The sequence below is a fragment of the Camelus dromedarius genome, chromosome 20 (genome assembly GCF_036321535.1).
Source record: "Camelus dromedarius isolate mCamDro1 chromosome 20, mCamDro1.pat, whole genome shotgun sequence".
NCBI lineage: Eukaryota > Metazoa > Chordata > Mammalia > Artiodactyla > Camelidae > Camelus > Camelus dromedarius.
In genome coordinates this window covers 21669314-21693345 of record NC_087455.1, presented here as the reverse complement: position 1 = coordinate 21693345, position 24032 = coordinate 21669314, and the positions used below count along the sequence as shown (strand labels likewise).

General features: G+C 33.2%; 1 protein-coding gene across 1 annotated transcript in view; it reads right to left on the bottom strand.

Moving 5' to 3' along the window:
* CSMD3 (CUB and Sushi multiple domains 3) overlaps window positions 1-24032 on the bottom strand; it is a 1010791-nt gene that overhangs the window by 80881 nt on the left and 905878 nt on the right. The window contains exons 41-46 of the mRNA XM_064476888.1: window positions 20240-20356; window positions 17136-17345; window positions 14523-14711; window positions 13608-13785; window positions 12572-12717; window positions 507-587 (exon numbers count right to left, since the gene is read on the bottom strand). Coding sequence (XP_064332958.1) covers window positions 507-587; window positions 12572-12717; window positions 13608-13785; window positions 14523-14711; window positions 17136-17345; window positions 20240-20356 — 921 coding nt within the window. The remainder of the gene's footprint in view (window positions 1-506; window positions 588-12571; window positions 12718-13607; window positions 13786-14522; window positions 14712-17135; window positions 17346-20239; window positions 20357-24032) is intronic.

The following is a 24032-nucleotide window of genomic DNA, read 5'->3' as shown; positions in this document are numbered from 1 at the left end:
CTTTTCTTACATATATTTTTCAAACTATGAGACATTATTGGGATTAAATTTCCAACCCAGTTTTAAAAGGACTTTATTTATGATTAAGCTGAGCATAATCAACCATTTTCAAGGATATGGAAATAAAACATGACTTCCAATTCAACCTACATATCCTTCATTGTATGTATCAGGCTTATACCTAAATTCAAAGAACAGTAGTTAAGACTACAATGTTGGAAGGCAGCAAAACAATAATTTGGAAGGAACCACCAGAATAGTTACACGGTTCAAATTCCTGCACTGTTTTCTAATTGTACATTCTAGAAATACAGAATTCTTTCTTCTTGCCTATTATTTCCTTTCCTCTTTTCACTTCTATCCATTCTTACGAGTTCTAAATAATCCCTATCAATTCAAAGAAAGAAGATCTAAAACAGGCTGTTACTATTCTTTATTTTTATTTCTTTTATAACAAATATCTCTGTTAACAGTAAGTTTTCTTTGAATAATTTAACAGACTTTACCTATTTCAAATTCATCATCTTCTGTCAAAATTTCAGCATTGGGTACAGGTGGTGGAGGCTGACACACTCTTAGTTGATAGGCTATAAAAATAGATAATATGCTTACTGAGCAGCTATATATACACTCACATATGTGAAAAAAAGACAATTATATAAGGTTTATTTATAAGAATAAAAATAAATAGTAGAATTTATCAAGTTTTAACTGTTTTTTTTATTTTAAAGAAATGCTGCAACATTGAGAGAAAATTAATGATTCCTTAAATATTTTCCCATGGTAAGAATTCTTAACTTTTAACTCCTTATTTCTTACCCTCATTTTAGTCCTTCTTATTACGTGCTTCCATCTTGGCATGATCACCATTTGGAATTATATACTCATATTTGTTTATGTGTTCAATGCCTGTCTTCCCAAGGCCCATCACAGCTTCCCCTATACTTAGCAAAGTACCTAGCATACAGTCATAATCTGCAAACAAGTACTCAATGTTTACTCTACTCCAGGAAATACTATATACACTTTAATTGTATTAACTCTATTAGTCTTCACAAAATTATCATTTATTTTACTACTTAATTTATGTAACTAGTTCTATACTTACCCGGTTTTATAAAAAAAAAAAAAAACTATTACAGAATTTGTACAACTCATACAACTATAATAGGCAGAGCTGGGACTTGAACATAGGTAGTCTGGCTCCAGAGCCTTCTTTCATCATGCTAGGTTAGTATGTTTAAAAAGCATCTGCTAAATTTTATGTTTCTAATTATCTACATCACTTGAATAGGTCATTCCATTAGATCAGAGATTCCTGTTTGGCATGAGTTAAAGGGCACTGAAAATGGTCTTTACGAATCTAAGCATCATGACTACTGGCCCCATATAATATCTATATCACAATCATTTGTTTGATTAAACCTTGTTTTCACTAGTTGTCTTCAAAAAAGTTAACATATTCATTAATTCAAGAAACATATTTTACGCTATTATAACATTTGAATAAAAATGTGTTTTATATGCTTAATTTTACTACTTAAACTTTGGAGATAAGTTCTTTATGTCCCTCAATGCGGAAATAAAGAGTGAGGCTTAAAAGACACAGTAACTTGCCAGGACTCCAGGCTATGTCCTCTGACCTCAGCCCGTATCTTCAGTATGGGTCCTACTGAGAGTACTGAGAACATCAACCAGACAAGTTAAGGAAAACTCTGATAAAAAGAGATGAATGAGATAAATTTTAAAGGATGAATAACACTTTTTCCAGTTCTGAAGGGTAATTATGGGATAAGAGCATTTCAGACAGAGGAGGCAACATAAACAAAAATTACAATTATTGAGGTAAAAGGTAGCTGTAAGAAATTCTAAAGAGGCAAGGGCAAGGGGATAGAAAGATACAGAGAGCTCTGCACGGAGAAATCCTTATGAGAATATGCTTTAGAGGAGAAGGTTTTATCTGATCCTAATGTAGACTGGAGTTCAACTCAGAAGTCAGAGAAGTGTAGAGATGCCCACATGTGTATTATTTTACTTCTGCTTACCTGTAAAGTTACTTTTAATCTTCATGTTAATCACAAATTATTTTAAAGAAGAAGCACATTTTTATCAAGGAGGAATCCGTGACTCCTGCCATTTGTAGAACATGCTTAGGATGACATAGAAAACTCACTTGGAGAGTTTAAAAGACTAGATGTTGGACTAAAAGAGCTTAAAAGACTAGATTGTTAATGAGGAAGATGATGCTCAGAGATACCATGTTATTTTTGCAAGACCATACAGGTGCTGTGAGCTAAATTCCTTCTTACTCTCTGTTCTTTACTATCACCAGCAGTTTTATAAACTGTGTCCCCAGAGTCAAGGGACCACTTTGGGCTCAGGGAGTGTGTGAGGAGGTATAATATTCTTACCTCCTGCCTCTACCTCAATAAGAGCAATAAGAGTAATACTCCTTTCATCAATTTTATAGATTTGAATTTTGAATAAACTTTCCTTTGAACAAATTTTCTACAGTCTCCATTTAAGTGATTTCACTGATTCTTCTGACTCAGGTCTGACTTTGTGTGTCAATTCTCAATTTTCTATCACCAGGATGAACATCTCTTCTGAGCTCTTCACTGCCTACTTCTCCTTACCTCTTAGTGTTGTTTTCTAATCACAGAACTCCGTTTTGTGGCACATGTAATCTAATCTGTGATTAGAAAATAAATTTGAAAATGTATCATTTTTCTATTTATTAGCTTACTTTTGCCTTGTTTGTGACTCCATCTGGGTTTTAAGTAATATGAGGAAGGAGATGGTCTTTTTCACAATTGAGTAATTAGCTCCTATCACTTTGTTTATAATCCAATAATTTTGCTAAATGACACAGAAAACATAGGTTTCCTCAGGAGGGAAATCTAAACAACTAGTCTTCCCTAAGACAACTCTGAAGCCTAAAATTGCAAATGAGGATGAAACAGAGGCAATTGTGGGTCAGGACACTGGAGAATGAGATCTAAACAGAACCTGCCTGAGACACTTTTAGGACTGAACCATGTAATTTTGATTACATTGTAAAGGAGAAGGGAATGATAAAAGGGACCTTTTTGCATTTGTTTTTCTTTTGACCCTTGATGACAAAGTACTGCAAAAACTTAAATCATAAACAGCTGCCGACAATTCTGTTTTCAATCTTCACCAATTTCTACCAGTTAGCTCATTAAAATAAATCTAAAATGTGCCCAGGGTCTTTCTATTCTTAAGGCCACCATCTCAGTAGATACCCATCATTTCATCTATGTTTTATTTGGTTGCATAGTGTCTCCCTCCCCAGATTTATGTCTCTTCTGGACCCTGAGGATATCATTTGGAAATATGATTGTTGTAGATTAATGAGTTAAAGTGAGGTCATATTAAATTAAGGTGGACCCTTAAACCTGTATGATTGGTGTCCTTATAAAAAGAGACAGGAATACACAGGAAAAACATGTGACGAAAAGGACAGACTGAAATGACTTAGCTATAAGGAAAGGAATGCAGAAGATTTCTGGCCACCACTAGAAGCCAGGATGAGGCAAGGAAGGATCCTTACAAATAGCCTTCAGAGAGAGCATGGCCTTCTCTGTACTTTGATTTCGTAAGTCTACAATCCAGAACTATGAGAGAAAACAATTCTTCCTGGTTAAGCAACACAGCTTGGGACGCTTTTTTCCTGCAGCCTTAAGAAATTAACACACTGTGTTAATAAATTGGCATATAGAATATTCCTTGTCTTCTGTGCTCTCTGGTACAGTCCTTTCTATACACAAGTGAAGTGGTGGAAGGGAACTGAGATAGTATTTGCGTGGAATCCACTATGTGCAAAGAACTCTGTAAGGTGCTTACATAAGTTATTTTATTTAATTACTATATTGCTGCATCAAGACGTGTGTAAATATACCCATGTTGCAAGACAGAATACTAAATTAAGAAGGGTTGAATTATCTGTCCAGTTCATGAGCCAGAATTTGAACCACATTCTGTTTTAAAACTAAGCCACATTTTCTCCCACATTCACAGATAAAGAGACCTGTATTAGAAAATTATTTTGGTTCTGTCATTTCCCTATGATCAATTTAGAGTGGCTTTTCATAGCCTACAGATTACATTGATAATCTTAGATCAAGCAAGTTTATTTTATCTTAATTTTCGCCAAACCCTCCTTTGTGGTACCTGTTGTATTTCACACCAGTCTTCTCAGGCCCCTTGTATTTGTCATGTTAATGCCCTACTCCACACCATCATTTTTACAAGCTTGGCAGTCTTCAAGTTGTCACCATAATCCTTAGCATTTAGTGTTCTACTGTCTTGAGTAGTTTCAACCTTATTCATTAATGTGTTAGTCCTTTGTTCCATGTTTAGCTTGTGTGGGACCATTGCGCACATAGTTAACATTTTCTGTAATGTCTAGCACAGTTTTTTATTAATTAAATAAATATTATTGAGGGACTATGATGTGCCAGACACCATATCATATGTTTTGGGAATGCAAGAGTGGACAGAGCAGACACATCTTGCCCTTATAGGCACTAATTGTTAGTGAGCGTTTAATCAAATAATCTCATTAATGAGTAGAATTTAACTAATTGAAACTAGGAGTGTGTGAGTGTGTTGGGAAGAGGGCTGTCAAAGAGAAGAATAACTCAGGCAGAGGAATCAGCAAGGAAAACACCAGCAAAGAGGAAGACCAGAGGAGCTAGGGTGAGAAGGCCCTGGAGAAAGTGAGAAGGGATGAGAAAGCGAGGTGTGCTTGGGTAAAATTCAACAGGAATCTACAGGTCATGCTCAGGATTTACTTTAAGCAGATGCTAATAGGAAGCCTATGAAGAATTTTAAGTCTGGGAGTAAAAGTGACCAGGTTTCTCCTTTAAATAAAAAAGTAACTCTCGCGACAGTAGGAAATCAAGACAATTGGAAGGGGACAAACGTGGATACCCAGAGACTAGGAAAGAGTCTATATTGCAGTGGGTGTTAAATAAATAATTGTTAATTGATGCTTAAAAAACTCACAACTGTCCCCAAATGACTTGACAGTAAATTAGAAGTCTCAATATTGTGATCTTCAAGAGTTTCTAACTTCATTTAACTTCAGCTCCACCTATTAAGCTGTTTATATTTTTAGCTGCAAAGAAACAAAGGTAGTTTCTCTCCCCCACCTAAAGAGTACCTTCATTCAAGCACCCCTGATTTGTTGTATCACCCACCTACGATGCCATTCTCACCTCATAAAAAAATATTAAACCGCGTCTTTTCACTTTTTCATAAAAAACCTTGAACAGAATCAAACCTCTCTACAACCTACTCCTTACTTGCAGTCTCTTCTATTCCCTAATCAACACAGCTCTTGAATGGTTGATAGCATAATGTTTGATAACATGCCTAAACTTTATGGTGTATAATTCTACTTTTACTTACCCTGCTTTCTTGAAACCTCTCTTCCTATCTCTTTTGTAAGTTTGCCCTCACAGGACTAGAAGAGACATCCTCCGAGATCAGGCTGCCTACAGTTAACCTCTTGCAGTTACTCTATTTCACCTCCTTCCATTTTCCCTCTGGCGATTTTCACAATCTGTATTGTTTGTTAATTGCCCATTTTTTTGCATTCTTATAGTCAAGAATGTAAGCTGCCCGGGAGCAGGGACCGTTGTTTAGTTGTTTACCTTATTAACTGCTAACTCCTCAGGGCGTAATACAGTACCTGATATAGCAGTACTCAATAAATATTTGCTGAGTGACTGAATGCTAGACAAATGAAAGAAGGAACAGTGAGTGAGTACAAAATACACCTGAAATACCCTCTTGTGATACTCAGTATGGACTCGTTCAGACTCTCGGTTTAAATTCTGTTTCTAATGCTGACAAGTTAGGAAATCCTGGGCAAGTTACTTGTCCTCTACCTCACGTTTCTTCACTTACACAATAGTAATGATAATGGTACTAATTTTATGCCACTTCAACAGGAAGTTATAAGGAGCAAAATGTTTATACATGCCAAGCAGTAGAAGCAGTGCCTGGCAAATAGCAAGCACTCTATAAAGGTGCGCTGTGGTCTCAGAACTGTTAGCACAGTGCTGTTTTCTTTAGATGCATCATTTTATTTGACCATTCAGCTTTAAAATACCATTGACTATTGAATAACTACATGAGGGCATGATATCCTACATGTCAGTGTCTTTTGAGGATGACTATTGTTTGAATTGTGCTCTGTTTCCATTCAAATGTGTATCAATGTATGCTTCCTGATCCAATAAATTTGCTACCTAAAATCGCTTTAGGGCTTGATCCTGATAATATTTTTTGGTTATTTTTAATTTCCTATTTTCTTTGTAATGAAATATCCAACCCAATTCCAAAAAAAGAATGCTGCATTTATTTACGTTGTTTCAACTGAGCTATTAAAGGCTTCCTCAAAAAAAGACAAACAAGGATGTCAGCAAATTGCTATTCCTTCTCTAAACCAAAAAGCACCAGTGAACAATTTTTCTGCTGAATAAGGATTCGGTATTTCTTACACAGGAAAAAAAAAGTCCTGCGTTCCCTCATAAGCTCGAAGCTCTCTATAACCACTGTTGTACTTCAGTGGTGACCCAGATTAGTTCAAGAATGATAATTTCATGATTTGGGGAAGACTTGGAGGATGTAAAGCACTGTTAATTGCATATTCAGTTATGTAATTTTGGCAGTGTTATTTCAAAAGTTATGTAGAATAATTTTAAACAGCTCCTCTTGAAAGTAGAGTTGGGAGTGATTAAATAAATATTCTCCAAGTCCTAACTAAGATGGAAAAATAATTTTTTTTTTCCTTTTTGGAGAAAATCTGCTAGTGAGTTGACATGAACCATACAGGTTAAGTTTCAGTGGTGCTTAAATTACTTACAAACATTACTTTTTATTTATTAGTACTTTATAATCAATTTGTTTCCCTGCCTGTATAAGGGAGAATCTTATAAATCAAAAGAAAATGTTCAACCCTAGATTTAGAGGTGAGACATCAGGGCTGGATCAAGAAGCTACTCAGTATTTTCCTAGAGATGAAAAAAACACAAGTATAGTAAACAAGTTACTGAGAAATCTCTTGAATTATCCGTAAGAAAATTTCAGTATCTTTTGCACAAAATGACTTCTCCATATTCTGGTATCTAATTAAAAGTATCCTACTTAGTACTGAGCCCGTTAGGATCTAAAAGTAATGTGCCAAAGATTCTTCTCTACATGGTTGAGTTGCTTGGCACATTAGTAAATAATAGAGCATCTCAGGGGTGACAAATTGTACTTCGCCAGTCTCTATTTTCCTTTCTCTGTTCAATACCATACTTTGGTTGGGTTTGGCTATGAAAGAACATGTTTTAGCACTTTAACTATCAGTTTAAACCATTCTTAATATTGAGGAAGGGAAGGGAAAGGAAAGGAAAGGAAAGGAAAGGAAAGGAAAGGAAAGGAAAGGGAAGGGAAGGGAAGGGAAGGGAAGGGAAGGGAAGGGAAGGAAAGGAAAGGGAAGGAAAGGAAAGGAAAAAGAAAACCCCTGGATGCTGTCAGCCTGGAGCTGGCCTGGCTCTAACTGATAGGCCATGGTTTTCTACTGTTGATCATGAACAATTTCACTAACAATTAACATCAGACATGATAACTCTTTGACCTTGTTGAAACAAGACAAAAATAAGACCTTTCTATAATCATATCTAAGCTTGGAAAAATAAAACAAAATAAAACAAATAAAAAAACCAAAAACACTGTCCAAACCACCAAAATGACCAAGATTCCTCCATCTCTGATAGTATGAGAGAATGTTGCTTCCCCCTGCCAATCATAGGTTTAAGTGTGTTCCATTCCTTCCACCTTCTAGAAAAAAATATTGATACCCAATAATAGAACTGCTCCAATGTTCTGACAGCACTCAATCCAGAGGAAAAACATACTTCCTTGAACCTTTCCAGAACCATCTTGCACAGCCCAAATCCTATAACAAGCCTCTCACTGAGATGCCACAGGATTCCTCACGGTGTGTTATTCTGTTCATTACAATGTACCTATAAACCTAACTTTGTTTAACTAAAGGGATGTTCCTGATGGACTTTGTCTGGAGGGGACTGACAGTAAGATCCTGGAGAAAATAAATGCCATCTTATCAATGGGTTGCACATGCACCAGAATATCAAAATATAGTAAGCAATTTTGACATGACTTTTAGTCATTTAAGTAATCACTAAGTAGTCATTTAAGTAACAGTAAATGGCATCATCTTTTCCTTATAACAGTTTAACCAGTTTGGTTTTTTAGTTCCCTCCCTCCCTCTCTCTCTCTCTCTCTCTCTTTCTCTCTCTCTCTCTCTCTCTCTCTCTCTCTCTCTCTCTCTATATATATATATATATATATATATAAAATTGTATGATGTTCATACCCCCTATGCTTTCTGGACATCAAACAATGAAACACTTTATAAGTTCAATGCTCTGTCTATTGAATTATGAAAGGAGGTCAGGTCTTTAGGTTGTGTAAGGCAATGGGGTCACACAGTTCAAAGAGATGGTGATTTATGTTTTATATAAAATGTGTCCTTATATCTGCAGCAGTCTCTTTTAGGATGAGACTTTTGGAGTTAAATATACTTGTCTTCAAATACAGCATTTATTATAAAGGCAATATAACCTTAAAAGATGACCTAAAAGAGATTATAGGCCTTTTAAATACATTTCTTAAAAATAATCTGAAAGTCAAAATATAATCAACCTCTTCTTTCACAGAAAATGTGCCAGTAACAGAAAACAATGGATAATATATATTATTAAATCATATTATGCCCACTAAAAAATTCTTCTGTAATAGTTAAGGTTCCCTAATATCTGATATTAGAAAAAGAGGTGCCTTGGATAATAGATTTAAACATTAAAATGATACTTTTTATTTTAAATTAATAATATATATTCTGGCAATACAACAGTGGTTGGCTTAAGTCAGATTTCCAATAAAACTTAGTTATTTTCCTCTTCACACAGTGACCATAGCACATTTGGCAATTATAAAGAACACACTAAGTTGTGATAGATTTACCAATATATTGTTGTTAACCTGTTAGTCTGGGGAAGAGAAGCACTAGGAAGTTCAAAGCTCCAATTTATAATTAGGAAGGGTATTTTCTAGAAAATGAGATGACATCTTGCTAAAAATAAAAAGTAATTAGTGCTAAATTTTTAAAGAAAACTCTTGTTTTTATACTATTACATATAATCTATGCATGAGATAACACCAGCTTAGGACACTGCCCAGTACTCAGTAAGGACTCAGTATACTTTATCTATTATTATTGTCATTATTTAAAAAGAGATTATTCCTTAAAGTCAGATCTATTTTGAATTCCCAGCAGCCCTTCTATTTATTAGTTCTCTGGCTTTATATATGTTACAAATTTCTTTCTTTCAGCTCTTTAATTATTAAAATGGGGATAATAAGACTTATCTTGCAGAATTATTACAAAAATTAGCATGGAAAGCACCTAGCATAGTGCCTGGCATTTTAAGTTTTCAGTAAATGGTAGCTGTTGCGATCAGAGTATCTATTATACAAAGTCAGTGTCTGCAAAAACATGCCGTTAAAATAGGTTTTGTGTAATTTACTCTCGGAAAGTCATTGATGAGGACTGAATATTATTATTTATTATAAGGCAAACCCATCTTGACTCTATTGATATCAAGAAAATTCAGCTTTTACTTTAGGGAATTACAATTATGGCAATACAGAGAGATACAAACACATTTCCTCAGATGAAGAAGAAATACGATATCTGAGAGAAAGTGCCTCAACATTTATGCCTGTCCTGTTTTTTCATTGCACAGAACTTCCATTTTCCAAAGCTTTTCCAAAGCTTTTTATGAATGTTATTTTTGATCACGAAAGGATTTATGAAGGTGATGTTTTATAAAAGACAGATGGCTGTCTGGATCTCATAAAGGAAATCTGGTTAAGAGGAAAAAAACACATTTTATTCTCCTTTTAAACGTATTGAAAATATATTAATAAATAATACCTAAATAATCAATGTGACCTTAAAAATAATATGAAAACATTGATCTGTTAAATTTATAAAGTAAATACACAAGTCCTAAGAAAATCACTTCTGACTTACAGGGTAGGGCATAACAGAAGGAGCTATTAAATCAAGAATATAAAGAAAACTGAGTGAGGGAGTAAACCATTCTAAGCTTAGGTATACTAAATCAGCTTAAACTAAATGTTAAATAGTGAATTATATCCCTGGTTAACTAATCAAAAAGTACCAAATGACCACATTTTTACCATTATGAGAGCTCATTTTGGCACTAAGCTATAGCTACTGAATATGAGCCCAGGATATGACTATTATATTACAGGTTGTATTAAACTGTACTAATTGTATTAATACTTATTTGAAAGCAGGCATCTTTTTTGTTTTTGTGAGTCGGGATGAGCACACATCTACATAATTATAAAATAATATTTTTAAAAGTTGTCACTAATACAGCTCAAATCAACTCAATTAAACTACTTTTTAAAAAGAATCTGAACACACACTTACAAACATAAAACTAAAATAGCATTATTCAATCAGTCAGCAATAAAAATACAAAGGGATTAAGAGGCATAAATGTGATCTGTGTCCTCAAAAAAGCACTCACTATTATAAACTCGCAAGGCAAATAAAACAATACAGCATATTATACGTTCTGAAAAGTCTCGTAAAAAGAGTAAGTGCAACCATAGAAAAGATGGTAGTGATCCCTATGAGAATAAATTATCAAGAAATGGAGAAATGGTACTTAAGATGAGACTTAAAGAACTGAAGATGAGTAAAAACCATTTAAGAATGGAAGTTCAGGAGACAGTGAGAGAAAGAATGTGATGGCAATCAGAGTAGGCACTGGGGAGTAAGAGTCCATGAACCAGAACATAGGGTGGTTTTAAATTTGATTTACTGTAGGCATCATGTGTTCTTGAAGAGCTGCAATGAAAGCAGTGCTTTAGGAAAATTATCCAACTAGGACAGGTAGAATGTAAGGCATCTGTCCATTTTTAACATGAATCCTGGCTATATCTCCAAATTTGTTTTAAGGTTTAGGTAAAATGTGTATATGATTCAAATATACAAATGTTTGGCTTCTCTAAGCTCTGGAAATTGTGCCTTATTATAAATTGAAAGTATAAATGTAAATAAAAATAAATACACTATTAGAAAACCTAAAATATGAGATAAAATATGGTAAGAAAAGGACCCTTTACTCTGCTGGGCATAGTGCTAATTGTATATTATTCACTGTCTCCAATTTTCACTTCACCTCTGCCATGTAATGTTGATGACAGTAATAATGGCAGCACTTTCATGGTTGAGCTACACAAAACTGTCAATATTCAGCATTTTAATCCATCTGAATAAAAGTTATCTAACTGAACACCTCACTTTCTAAGTGGCTGTGCTGAAGTGTAATAAAGCTCTGGCAGTGGTACATCACTACAGAAGCACAAGTTGGGTGGCATCTACTGGCTGATAAGTGCTAAGATAAAGCAAATCAAATATTTTCTGGTCTGTTCTCTAAGTATTTCTAAACCCAATGTGCTTTAAACGTCTTTGTGCATAACCATGTTTGACTTATATTTTTCATGTAATATAAGCTTAAGGTATCAAAGATTTTCCTATTTTGTGTTAAAAAATAAAGAAGAAATATTAAATTGGATGTTAATGTAATAAACAGGGTTCATGTTCACCTTGGAAATTTTATATGTTTCACAAATTTCATTTAGTAGCTTATTGATCCTGCGAAATTCTCAGGGAGTTGGTCTGATAAAGTCATATGAAGCAGAATATGGTTTTATGGAACTATGATCATAGCAGATAAAAGATATAATCGTTAGAAACAAATAAACATTTTTTAATTTATAATGGAATACAACAAACTTCATATAAAAGGAAGTTTTTTAAAAACTCTGAAACCATCTGAATGTTTTTTCAAAAAGTTAATGTTATGATGAGAGGACCTGGATAATTCTATACAAAGAATTGAAATTGAAATTCTTCGTAAATTACTTCAGAGGAGTAAATGCTATGAACTTAATGATGTGGGACAGCCAGTTAAAACTGTAAGATTCTAGAATAGATACAGTTGTGAAACAAGAGTGGAACTGAATGAGTAATATGATTCAAAGCAGAAAGATATTGGATGCTAATTTTAGAAAGTCTCACAGCAGGTTGACTAGATTAAACATTTTATATTGAAAAATCTATTGATGTTTCAAAATTACATGCAATAAAATATGAACAGCTGGTTTTCCTTTATGGGTTTTGTGCAAAAAAATGATTATATTTTACCAGAGTAATTACTGACTGATTTATTTCCTATTCCCATTTACTTGCATTTTAATGTCTCTAAATGCTTAGAAGAGGTCATTCTTTGCAAGTAAATGTATTTGAAATGACAAAAAAGTGTCATGTTTTAATACCTTTTCAATCATATGTTAAACTCAGTTTTGCAGGACAATTTCAAACAGTGGCCAAACAAAACAGAAACTCTTAGATAATACTAACCGTGATAACTGAGCACAAAAAAGCCACTTGTTGTAAAATCACTGTGGAATTTGATTAGAATCTGATTTGAAGTGCTGTAGACTGATTCCAAAGCAGTATTGCCACTGAATTGCCCGATCTGAGGTGAGTTTTGGTCTGGTCCATCCCTATCAGAGGGAGACAGAGCAGGGAGGGGAAAAAAGATAGAGACTGAGTTTGATTTTTTCCTAAATTTTACACAAAGTTTAATGAAAGTATTACATATGAGATGATAAAGATGCAGTAAATGAAATAACCTTTGAGTGCCAAATCATATTGATATATTTTATTTTTATTTAAGTGATGACATACTAAAAAATATAAAATATAAATCATATTTTTACCTAAATAAAATGTACCTAGATTAATTGTAATTAAATTGTCTTTGGTTTTTGACCACAACCCAGATCCTCTCAAATAGTTGAGATCTGCCCTCTTACTTTCTTCAAAATAATCTTGAGACTCATAGATTAAATTTAGAAAGAATTTTAAAACTCATATGATAGTTCCATTAACCATTTGTCAACAATTAATTCAGATATTTTCTTCATATTTTAAATAGAAATATTTCAATTAACAGGATGCTAATAATGCAAATATAGTATCTTATGATGAATTATTATGACAGAAATTATGACAGAAATTCAGTTGTATTAAATAATCATTATTAGAATATAGACTGTTAAATTTCACTGGTTATGTAAATAGAGAACTTTCTTACCTTAAACTCACTCTGATTTAATTCTTTGTTTTTATACATTACTTTAATAATAAATTTAAATCTTTTTTTCACCCATAAAGTTTTTGTTCTACATGTTTAGCTACTTCATGGGCAAATAAGCTAAAACGTATTCTTGTTTGTCTCATTCTGCAAAATGCATACTGTCACCCTCAGTTACTCACCCCAATTCAAACATCAGACAGCAATTTGCACAGAAGACTGTGATATATTTTCATTCCTACCTTGTTTCACTGTTATATATAGTTGAATCAATCAATGACAATGGTCCCGGCTTACCATACTGTAATGAAATCATAGATTGGTTCTGTTTGAAGGACAGTAAAATTGATGTAGATTCCATTCCCAGGGGGTACTCTTACAAGCCAAAAACAGTCTTGAAAGTTTGGATATTCATCGGGATACCCAGGAGAGTAAATGGTACCATTCATTGCAGTTATATTCCCTCCACAAAGAGCTACAGACAAGATACAAAACAAAATGCTTAAAAAGAATCACAATAAACTGATTATAGAGAAAAGGCAACCATTTCATACCTCTGAAACACATAAAAATATACCTATATTATGTTTACCACAGTTAAGGTTATAAAATGAAGCTGGCAACCATGAACCAAACTTGGTGAGCTTTTATTTATCGTTCAATATGAAGTATGCTACACAGTTACTATCACTAGATTAGTAAATTACATTGTATTCCCTTTTTCCAAATACTTTATCCACTGTTCAACTTTCATCTTATGTCATGTATAAATATAAGGCCTTATAAGAGATTCAGGTCATTTTTATTTAAATTTATATTTAATTTTTCAAAATATTTATTTTTTATTTTTTAGAAAAAATGAGAACAAGTTCAGTAGCAGTATCTAGGTTATAGGTTTATGTAAGCATGACTATTAAATCTACATACATGCACCCACACAGACACCACACAGGAGAAGCTCCAAAGTGTTAACCAATTTTATTTTTATTTCCAATCGGAAAGGTTAGGACTCCTGCCAATAATGACAAAATCAGTTATTCACTATGGAGCCTTAAGGGCTTTGATATGGGTACTAACTGTAATTCTTCAACTGAAAGAAAGACTGTATACTTAGCATCCTATTTGAAGACGAAGACAAAATTGAGGGCCAAAACAAGAATTATTAAACACAGATGATATCTCTGAAAAGATAGCTTCAAGTCAGACGCGTACCTTCACACCTTGGGAGTGGATGATTCCAATTACGACTCACTCCATGAAGGCATGTGAGAGCTGAATTTCCAATCAGAGTGTATCCAGGGAAACATTCAAACGAAATGGTTTGACCCACAGTAAAATCACTGCCAATTACAAAACCGTTTCGAAATGGGCGTGGATCAGGACAGCTTTGCAACTGGTAGGCTGAAAAAGGGAAGAAGAAAAATGTTTTTCCTTTCTGAATTTCAAAAGACCACAGATGGGTACTATTTGCAACTTGGAAAATAGATGTAGTACTGCTTTCAGTTGGTTATAAATAGTAACTTAAGTTTATGATAAATGATGTCAACTGTATGGTATGAGTTTTTTCTTATGTCTAGGCTTTTCATATTTAAAATATTATTACAATTCATAAAAATACATTCAGTGTTTTCACCCACTTAAGAAATCTATCTAAATTAGAAGTTTTAATGAAAATATAAATTACCCTTACAGCCACAATTTTAATCAAATATATTTTCTTATTCCTTTACATAGAATGCAATTGCTTCCTGGTTATACTGCATGCACATAGAATAAAATAAATATAAGTGTAAGCTTAATTCTTAGCCTTTCTAAATTTTTTAAACTATTTTTTTCTAAAAGAAACAAACCACAATATCTCTCTATTGAGTTTCTCTAAGGAAGTTGTTTAATAATACAAAGTACCGAGAAACAAATTTCCTTCTAATATAAATTTTGTACTTCACTTATATTTTTGGCACTGTAGTGTACCTGTGTGTTTATTTGTTAATACTGCTCTTGTTCTACATTCTACATGAGATCAAAGTTTCTTTTTGTTTTATCATTGTATTCTAAAAGCCTTGCTGATTGCCTTTTAAATAGAAGGTACTTAATAAACACTGCTGAATAAATTCTGAACCTAAAAACAATGTATATACTCACATATTTTTATTAGAGACTTTAGTTTTCAGTTCAAAATTATATTATAATTAATAAAATTACCAGCAATCAGAGAGTACTTTGTTACTGACCATTAAATTCTAAATTCCCCAAATAAAGAAATTTACATTTGAAGTTGAATAAGCTACCCTAAATTATTTATTCAAATATTACTGTAATTCTTAAAGGTTTCAGAATTAATGAACAATCCTTTTAAGATGTTAAGTGCTTTTATTCCTAGTCTGTCTTTTTCATTTGAATTAATATTCTACACACACAAAAAATATCAAAATGAAGAGAGTCATTTCAATTTAAGACAAGTATATATCATTTGATCATTAGGAGTTGGGATATTATTATATTAAATAAACCCTTTCAATTTTCACTCACATTTAAAAGATAATTTTTCCCAATTTTACTGGGATATAACTTACATACAGTACTGTATGAGTTTGAAGTTTACAGTATAATGATTTTACTTAGATGTATTATGAAATGCTGACTATGAAAAATTTAGTTAGGTAGATACTTTTGAATAGGATATGACTCGTAGACAAATATGTGATCCTGTGATAAATTACACAATGTTTTACCTATCTATGCTTTTGAGTTTAATAGGGAAGTATAGGAAATAGATTTTAAATGTTCAGGAAAACAATTTCCATCCTAATATCATATACAATACAGGGCTTAACAAACCCAATACTGTTGCTAGTAATGTTAACTTTGGAACCAAGTCCTTTAGTAGAGGGTACACTTAATTGTATACTATTCATTTTTCCAAAATTCAGAATGTTTTTGAAAATTATCTAAAAATAACATTGATTCTGTGAATCTGTACCAATTAACCTATTTCTTAAAAAAAAGTCATTAGTTCAATGACAAATTCAGTAAAAGAGGAGATAGTTTCAAAATTCAATGTTTTTCACAAATAATATCTAGTGATCATTGTAATACATTATGACTCATGGCAATAATACTAGTATTGCATAAATAATAGTTAATGAGTTTATTATGGGAATAATGAATCTTTTATCAGTGACACATTGACTGAAAAATGTAGTTAATAAAGCTCAATAAATTAATAAATTCTAGTTTTACCTCATTCAAATAAGAACAATGTTTTGAGAGGCAGAGGACAGTGAGTGCAAGGTGAAGAAGACGAAGCAGGGTTTAAGGTAAACAGCAAAGTGCCTGGCATGAAGCCCCGTGTACTTGCTAGAGAAGGACCACAAATACATCTTTGAGTCTCATAGGAATAGAATGGAATCAAGGAATGTTCCATTATTCTATCATTATAGAGTAAAAGGAAACAACTTTACATGTAATAGATGAGCACCACAAAATATCTTTTCAATACACTCATTTTGATATAAAAGCAAGGATAAGTCTTGGATAACCAGCCTGCTTTTTTTGACTGCCTTTCCTTGACTTGTTTAATTTGAGCGTGTATTAAATCAGTCCTTTTTTCATGTTTAGAATTTTTAAGGCCTCAGAAAGACATCACTTCCCTTTATATAATTGCCTGAAAACTTCATTATTAAAAAATCTTCCTAATTATAGCTGGCCTTGTTTTAGGTTCCTTTCTCTTTCTAAAACACAATATAGAAGACACTTAGAGTTAGTTAGATTGGTAATAGCTATTTGGAGGCTAAATAAGCTTTCATTTTTTATTATTCCTCTCACCTTGGTATACAATGTGGAATCCTTGTTTGTTTTGTGAATAGTCACTATGAAAATACAAGCTGGTTTCATGGGTCGTGCTAAATAGGGAAGATGGTATTTGAGGACCACTGAGTCTGCCAATGACAGTACTAGTTTCTGAGGACCCACTTCTTACTTCCAAATAATCATGTATGGTTTCTGTAGAAAAATTTACAAACTGGAGATGTACACCTAAAGAAGAAAAACAAACATAAAACTACTTTACTCTTTTACCAAATTAAATGCATGCCCATACACAAACACACATGCTCGCATTAATGTACTTAAGATATGTTCCCATTTAGGCTGAGAGGTATGATCTCAGAATCTGGGCCTTGGGTTTGCTGTCTGCCCAGGACTACTAGTTTTGCTACAGTTCAAAGTAACAGAATACTGCTCTCAAATGCCCACTGTTTGTCACAGGGGAAAATCTCTTTCATTTTACTACAATGTCACTATAGTAAAATTAATCAAGAAAGTGGCTTTCTTGCTTTTTCATACCATTTAAAGTTATATCAACCAATTTTTAAAGATAAAAAGCCACTTGATAATTTGTATTTTGTGAAGGCCAATTTGAGGCCAAAATATGATTGTAAATTTTTATGTTAATATAATCAGATTTCATGACTGTAAGAAATTGTTCATTCATATATAGGGGATAAATTAAATTCTCCAAAGTATTATTTTTAGGCATGTAATTTTCAGTGTGCTTGTTTAGTATTTTGCTTGTCAGAGGATAATGCTAAATTTTATATAATATTTGTAATCAAGTATACAGACCATTATTATACGATATCATACTATAAAATAGTCTCAATATCATTACAAACATAACTAAAATAGAAGATAGTGAATTGTCTCTGGGATGGAAACAATAAAATGAAAGCCTCATTGAGGTATGTTTCCCTAATTCAATTAATATTCAATTTCACTGAATTTGATGTTTTCTTTTTTAATAACTACCATTTTCCAAATTGTTAATAATAAAATCTGACATTAATTGTGTTTTCTTTTTGCTAGGCACTGTTTTAAGTTCTTATACATGCTGACTTATTTCATACTCATAGTTACTCATGAGAATGAAGAAACTGAGGCACAGAGAGGCTAAACAGTAAGTGTTCACGACATTCTGAAAGAGGCAAAATCAATCCAAACTCAGACTTCCTGGCTCTTGAGCTCTTACACCAGGGTTCTCAAGTAAAGTCACATTTCGTTACTAGAAAAAGAGTTATGTGGAAACTCTCTTTCCGTTCCATGAACAAATAAATCTGAGAAATACTGAACATATATGCTTCAAAATATTCAACACATTTCTGTACAATCAGACAAACTTCTTAGAACTCTGAACACACTGCCTTAATATGTGAAGCTCCAACATGTACATATGTTCTTAAATTTTCCCAAGTCCCCTTTTCAGAAATTATCTTGTCAATAATTGTTTCATGAACATGAGAAAATACTTCTTTCATCATTGATATGTGCTCAATTTTCTTTTAAAAATGTGTAAATTACTTGTTCAAATATATTAAGATCAATATACGATTTAATCAAAACTCAAAACAGTGGGATTATTTAAATGTAACCAAATCAGAAAGTCTCATATTTTCCTTTCTAAAATAGAGACAAAAATTCTTTTTAATTTTTAATAAACTTGGTTTTTAAAATCAAGGAAGCATTAGCAAGAGGTAAGTTGAAGATGATATAATGATACTATTGAAAATATGTTGCATAATTTATTTTAAAAGAATTCACTTAGTTCCATAAGCCACACGAGATGAGCCCTCTTAAGTGGCTAGTAAGAGACATAAGAATAACCATACTGTTTCAAATCTGTTATTCATTTACATCAGTATTCTTTTTCAATCAATAGGCATAGAATTTGACCAGAACTTCAAACTAGGGTGTTTCCATGTTGCAGCCAGAATAATCCTCATTAGAAAGCCTGTCAGCACCCCTCTCTCAGTGGCCTTCTGTTCCCCCTAAACCTCAGGCCAGTCACATAGTGTCCAGGCTTATTGCATTTCTTTAGCTTTTTCATCTGCAGCGTTCCATGTGTCACTCTGTTTACCCAGAATTTCCCATTCCCCACAGGATGTCCCTCTTTATTGGGCTGACTCTTCCTTGTCTTTAAAGTCACAATTCAGGCATTACTTCCTCTGGCAAAACTTTTCTGCGTTTCCTAGACTAAGCCAGATAGTTGGTACTAAATATAATCCTGTACCCTTTATTATACTTCACTGTGATAGCGTATTTGACTATCTGTCTCCTCATTGTGACTGTAACTTATCTGGAGACAGGAACAAAGCCCGTTTTACTACACATTTTACCCCCGGCATGTAGCACAGTACTGGAGTATATGTAAATACTCCACGCAGAACTGTCAAAACATGAGTTTCTTTGAATTTAAGTAAAACATTTAAACATGAATTTTTTATTCTGAATAAAATTTTGGGTAAAAGAGGTATTGAAAAGCTGTCCTCAATAATTGAGATAGTACAGAACTTCTTAATTGCTCTAAATCCCTCAGGTTTGTACTTCAAGGAGTGTCTACTTGTCCTAATCTTTTGTAATTTAATAAGTCTGTGCTCAGTCTAGCACTCCTATTTATGCACTTACAGACTAAGGGAAAATGAATGAAGAATATGTTAGTGATACAAAGAGAATTTAATTTATTAAATGCAATATGTCCAAAACACTGGGAATTGTATTATTAGAATTAGAAAGGCATTACATCCACATGGGTACTTGAACCTAACATTAGAAAAATTGTACTACTTTTCAAATGTAAAACCTTATTATTTACAATGAATTTTGGATGAATTTAACAGACTACCAGAAAATAATTTATCTGTGTACTCTTGTTACAAGAAGAAGAAAAGAGTTACAAAAACAATTTACATGAAAATCATGTTGAATTACCACTGCCACATACCTCTAACTCAGGCTATATCCATACATATCAACTGCAAAATATCATGTTTGTCTATTTGTGAATATTTCATAAGTTCTTATTAGACTTTGATATTTCTTTTTAAGGATATATTAATGATGTTGAAAATTCTTTCATGTGTTTTTAATATACATACCAAAACCAACGGGCAGCTTTATTGTCCACGTGCAATCTAAACTGCTGGGGTAGTTTCCAGGAAACCCAGGGCTGAGGATCACACCACTGAAATCTGACATAGCACCACCACACTGGGCTGCAAGAGAACAGAAGTCCCACTTAAGCCAAAGGAGTAGAATATGTTACTGTTTTAAAAACAGATTTATATCATTTCAAGTCTTAATCAAGTCTCTAAATTAAAACTGTTTGATATAAATTTGAATGTTGTCAACTCTCATTCACCACACACCAGATATCAAATATAATCAACTGACGATGTATTTTGTAAAATAGTGTAAAAAAGTAATGTTTCCTTCCTCAGTAATACATACAAGCTAAATCAATTATTGCATAGCAAGAAGGAGCTCATGAGCAGTGAATATGATCAAACAAGGAATACAGGTCCATTTCCACACGAGGCATGTAATTTAGAATCAAATCAAGCCAGCAACATCCATTCTAAGTATTGTCTGTGAAGGATTCATTTTCACAACCTTTCCTTTGTTTCCTTTTTCTGAAGAGGCTAACTAAAGATTTTTAAGAAAAATAATGGTTTCCACTGGTACTATGTGAGGGATTCACATTCTATAGGATATGGCCTTAATTTATCCTGACAGAATCTAGACAAAAAATAGGGAAGTACGAAACAAGTAAAATATGCACCGAAGTTTGAGAATCTAGTCATAATTTAAAAGTATGCTTGTTTTAGAATCCTTACTATACTGATTCGCTATTGATAAGCTAAGCTAAAATTATAAGAACCAATCATTACTCAAGTTTTAATTTCTACATGATTAAATAGAACTATTTAACATATATTAGCAAAATAATTGCATCTTGGAAGCCAATTCTTTCCTCTAAATGTACATTTTTTATCATTCCACCATAGAAGGACTAAAATACACATCTGTTAATTGTAGGTTGAAGAATCAAATTTTACAACTGCACATCAAGTTGGAAAGTTACCTGCACACTTTCCTGCAGTTTCACTCATTTATTTCTTGTTATGAACAGCAACAGACAGATACTCAAACTTCAGGTTATACATCATAAAGGAAAATTCAGTAGAACAATACGATATCAATAATCAGTTTGACAGCTATCTTTAACTATATGAATCGAATAAAGTATCTATCAAGCAGATTTTGCTAGGAAGATAAATATACACTTGTAGTCTATCTACATATAAATCTTTCCTTTAAACTTGTGATTTCCACTGAGGTCTAGATACATCCGTATACTTTCCCATTCTTAAATCTCAGTTCATACATCCTTAAACCACAGCAATTATATATATACCATTAATATTCACCAATTCATTCTCCTAAAATTTGATTATATCATCATATAATCTGATAACTAAGGAGTACTAGAGAAAATATTTTGTCCAATCTAAAGTGTTTTTAAAATGTCTGGCAAAAATGCAATCATAGGATTGTTTTGCTTTATTCTGAACTTTGAGTGAAAGAATCCAAGGACTCTCCTTGGCTTTCTTGCCTTCACAGTTTCAAGTGTTTGAACTGCTCATTGGCCTTCTAATTCTTTCCATCTCTTTAAATATGATCTGAAAATCCTGTCCTCTGCACTGCCCAGCTTTCTAGCATGTAAATCCCAAAATCAGAGGAGAAAGAAATAGAGAATAAAAAGTAAACAGATAAGGAAGGAGAAAGAAAAAGCATGACAAACCATGAAAGACACATAAAGAAGAATCCAAAAAATGCATCTGCCTTCAGCTTTGCAAGCATGTCTGCTTCCTCAGGGGCTCTGCAATTGCACAGAGCCCTAGTCCTTGAATGACAATGCTGTGTTTTACCAGTGGTTTCCTCCTAAATTCTTTTAAGCCCCATTACACTCTTTTTCTTAAGGACACAATCATAGCTTAGTCTTCCAAGATGAAATCATCTTTGATTCTTCCTTCAGATTTGTCCCTATTATCTATATATCTCAAGTGACTTTTCCTTTCTTCTATCAAAATATCTGGCAGACCTTTTATTTTCCAGTTCATGAGGCTGTAACTCTGTTACCTGATGACTAGAGTTTTAAGACATTCTCTGAATCAGCCTCCTGCCTTCAGTTTCTCCTTATAGTACAGCCATGATGTCAATTCAAATACTTTGTCTATCAAATACATTACAAGCTAATTGTCTAAACTTTATAAAATACAAAGAGAGAGTAGAAAAGAAAGTATCCTGTTATTCCACTACCCACAGATGACCTATCTTTACATTTCTTTTTTTTTTTATGCTTACTGTAGATTTTTATTATTTTTTGGCAAATTCTTTTATTCTTTAAATTTAACATTTTTTATTGATTTATAATCATTTTACAATGTTGTGTCAAATTCCAGTGTTCAGCACAATTTTTCAGTTATTCATAGACATATACACACTCATTGTCACATTTTTTTCTCTGTGAGTTATCATAACATTTTGTGTATATTTCCCTGTGCTATACAGTGTAGTCTATTCTCCAATTTTGAAATCCCAGTCTATCCCTTCACACCCTCCACCCCCCTGGTAACCACAAGTCTGTATTCTCTGTCTGTGAGTCTATTTCTGTCCTTTATTTACGCTTTGTTTTTGTTTGTTTGTTTGTTTTTGTTTTTGTTTTTTAGATTCCACATATAAGCGAACTCATATGGTATTTTTCTTTCTCTTTCTGGCTTACTTCACTTAGAATGACATTCTCCAGGAGCATCCATGTTGCTGCAAATGGCATTATGTTGTCAGTTTTTATGGCTGAGTAGTATTCCATTGTATAAATATACCACTTCTTCTTTATCCAGTCACCTGTTGATGGACATTTAGGCTGTTTCCATGTTTTGGCTATTGTAAATAGTGCTGCTATGAACATTGGGGTGCAGGTGTCATCCTGAAGTAGATTTCCTTCTGGATACAAGCCCAGGAGTGGGATTCCTGGGTCATATGGTAAGTCTATTCCTAGTCTTTTGAGGAATCTCCACACTGTTTTCCATAGTGGCTGCACCAAACTGCATTCCCACCAGCAGTGTAGGAGGGTTCCCCTTTCGCCACAGCCTCTCCAGCATTTGTCATTTGTGGATTTTTGAATGACGGCCATTCTGACTGGTGTGAGGTGATACCTCATTGTAGTTTTGATTTGCATTTCTCTGATAATTAGTGATATTGAGCATTTTTTCATGTGCTTTTTGATCATTTGTATGTCTTCTTTGGAGAATTGCTTGTTTAGGTCTTCTGCCCATTTTTGGATTGGGTTGTTTATTTTTTTCTTATTGAGTCGTCTGAGCTGCTTATATATTCTGGAGATCAAGCCTTTGTCGGTTTCACTTGCAAAAATTTTCTCCCATTCCATAGGTTTTCTTCTTGTTTTATTTCTGGTTTCCTTTGCTGTGCAGAAGCTTGTAAGTTTCATTAGGTCCCATTTGTTTATTCTTACTTTTATTTCTTCTAGGAGAAAATTTTTGAAATGTATGTCAGATAATGTTTTGCCTATGTTTTCCTCTAGGAGGTTTATTGTATCTTGTCTTATGTTTAAGTCTTTAATCCATTTTGAGTTGATTTTTGTATATGGTGTAAGGGAGTGTTCTAGCTTCATTGTTTTACATGCTGCTGTCCAGTTTTCCCAACACCATTTGCTGAAGAGACTGTCTTTATTCCAATGTATATTCTTGCCTCCTTTGTTAAAGATGAGTTGACCAAAAGTTTGTGAGTTCATTTCTGGGCTCTCTATTCTTTTCCATTGGTCTATATGTCTGTTTTGGTACCAATACCATGCTGTCTTGATGACTGTAGCTC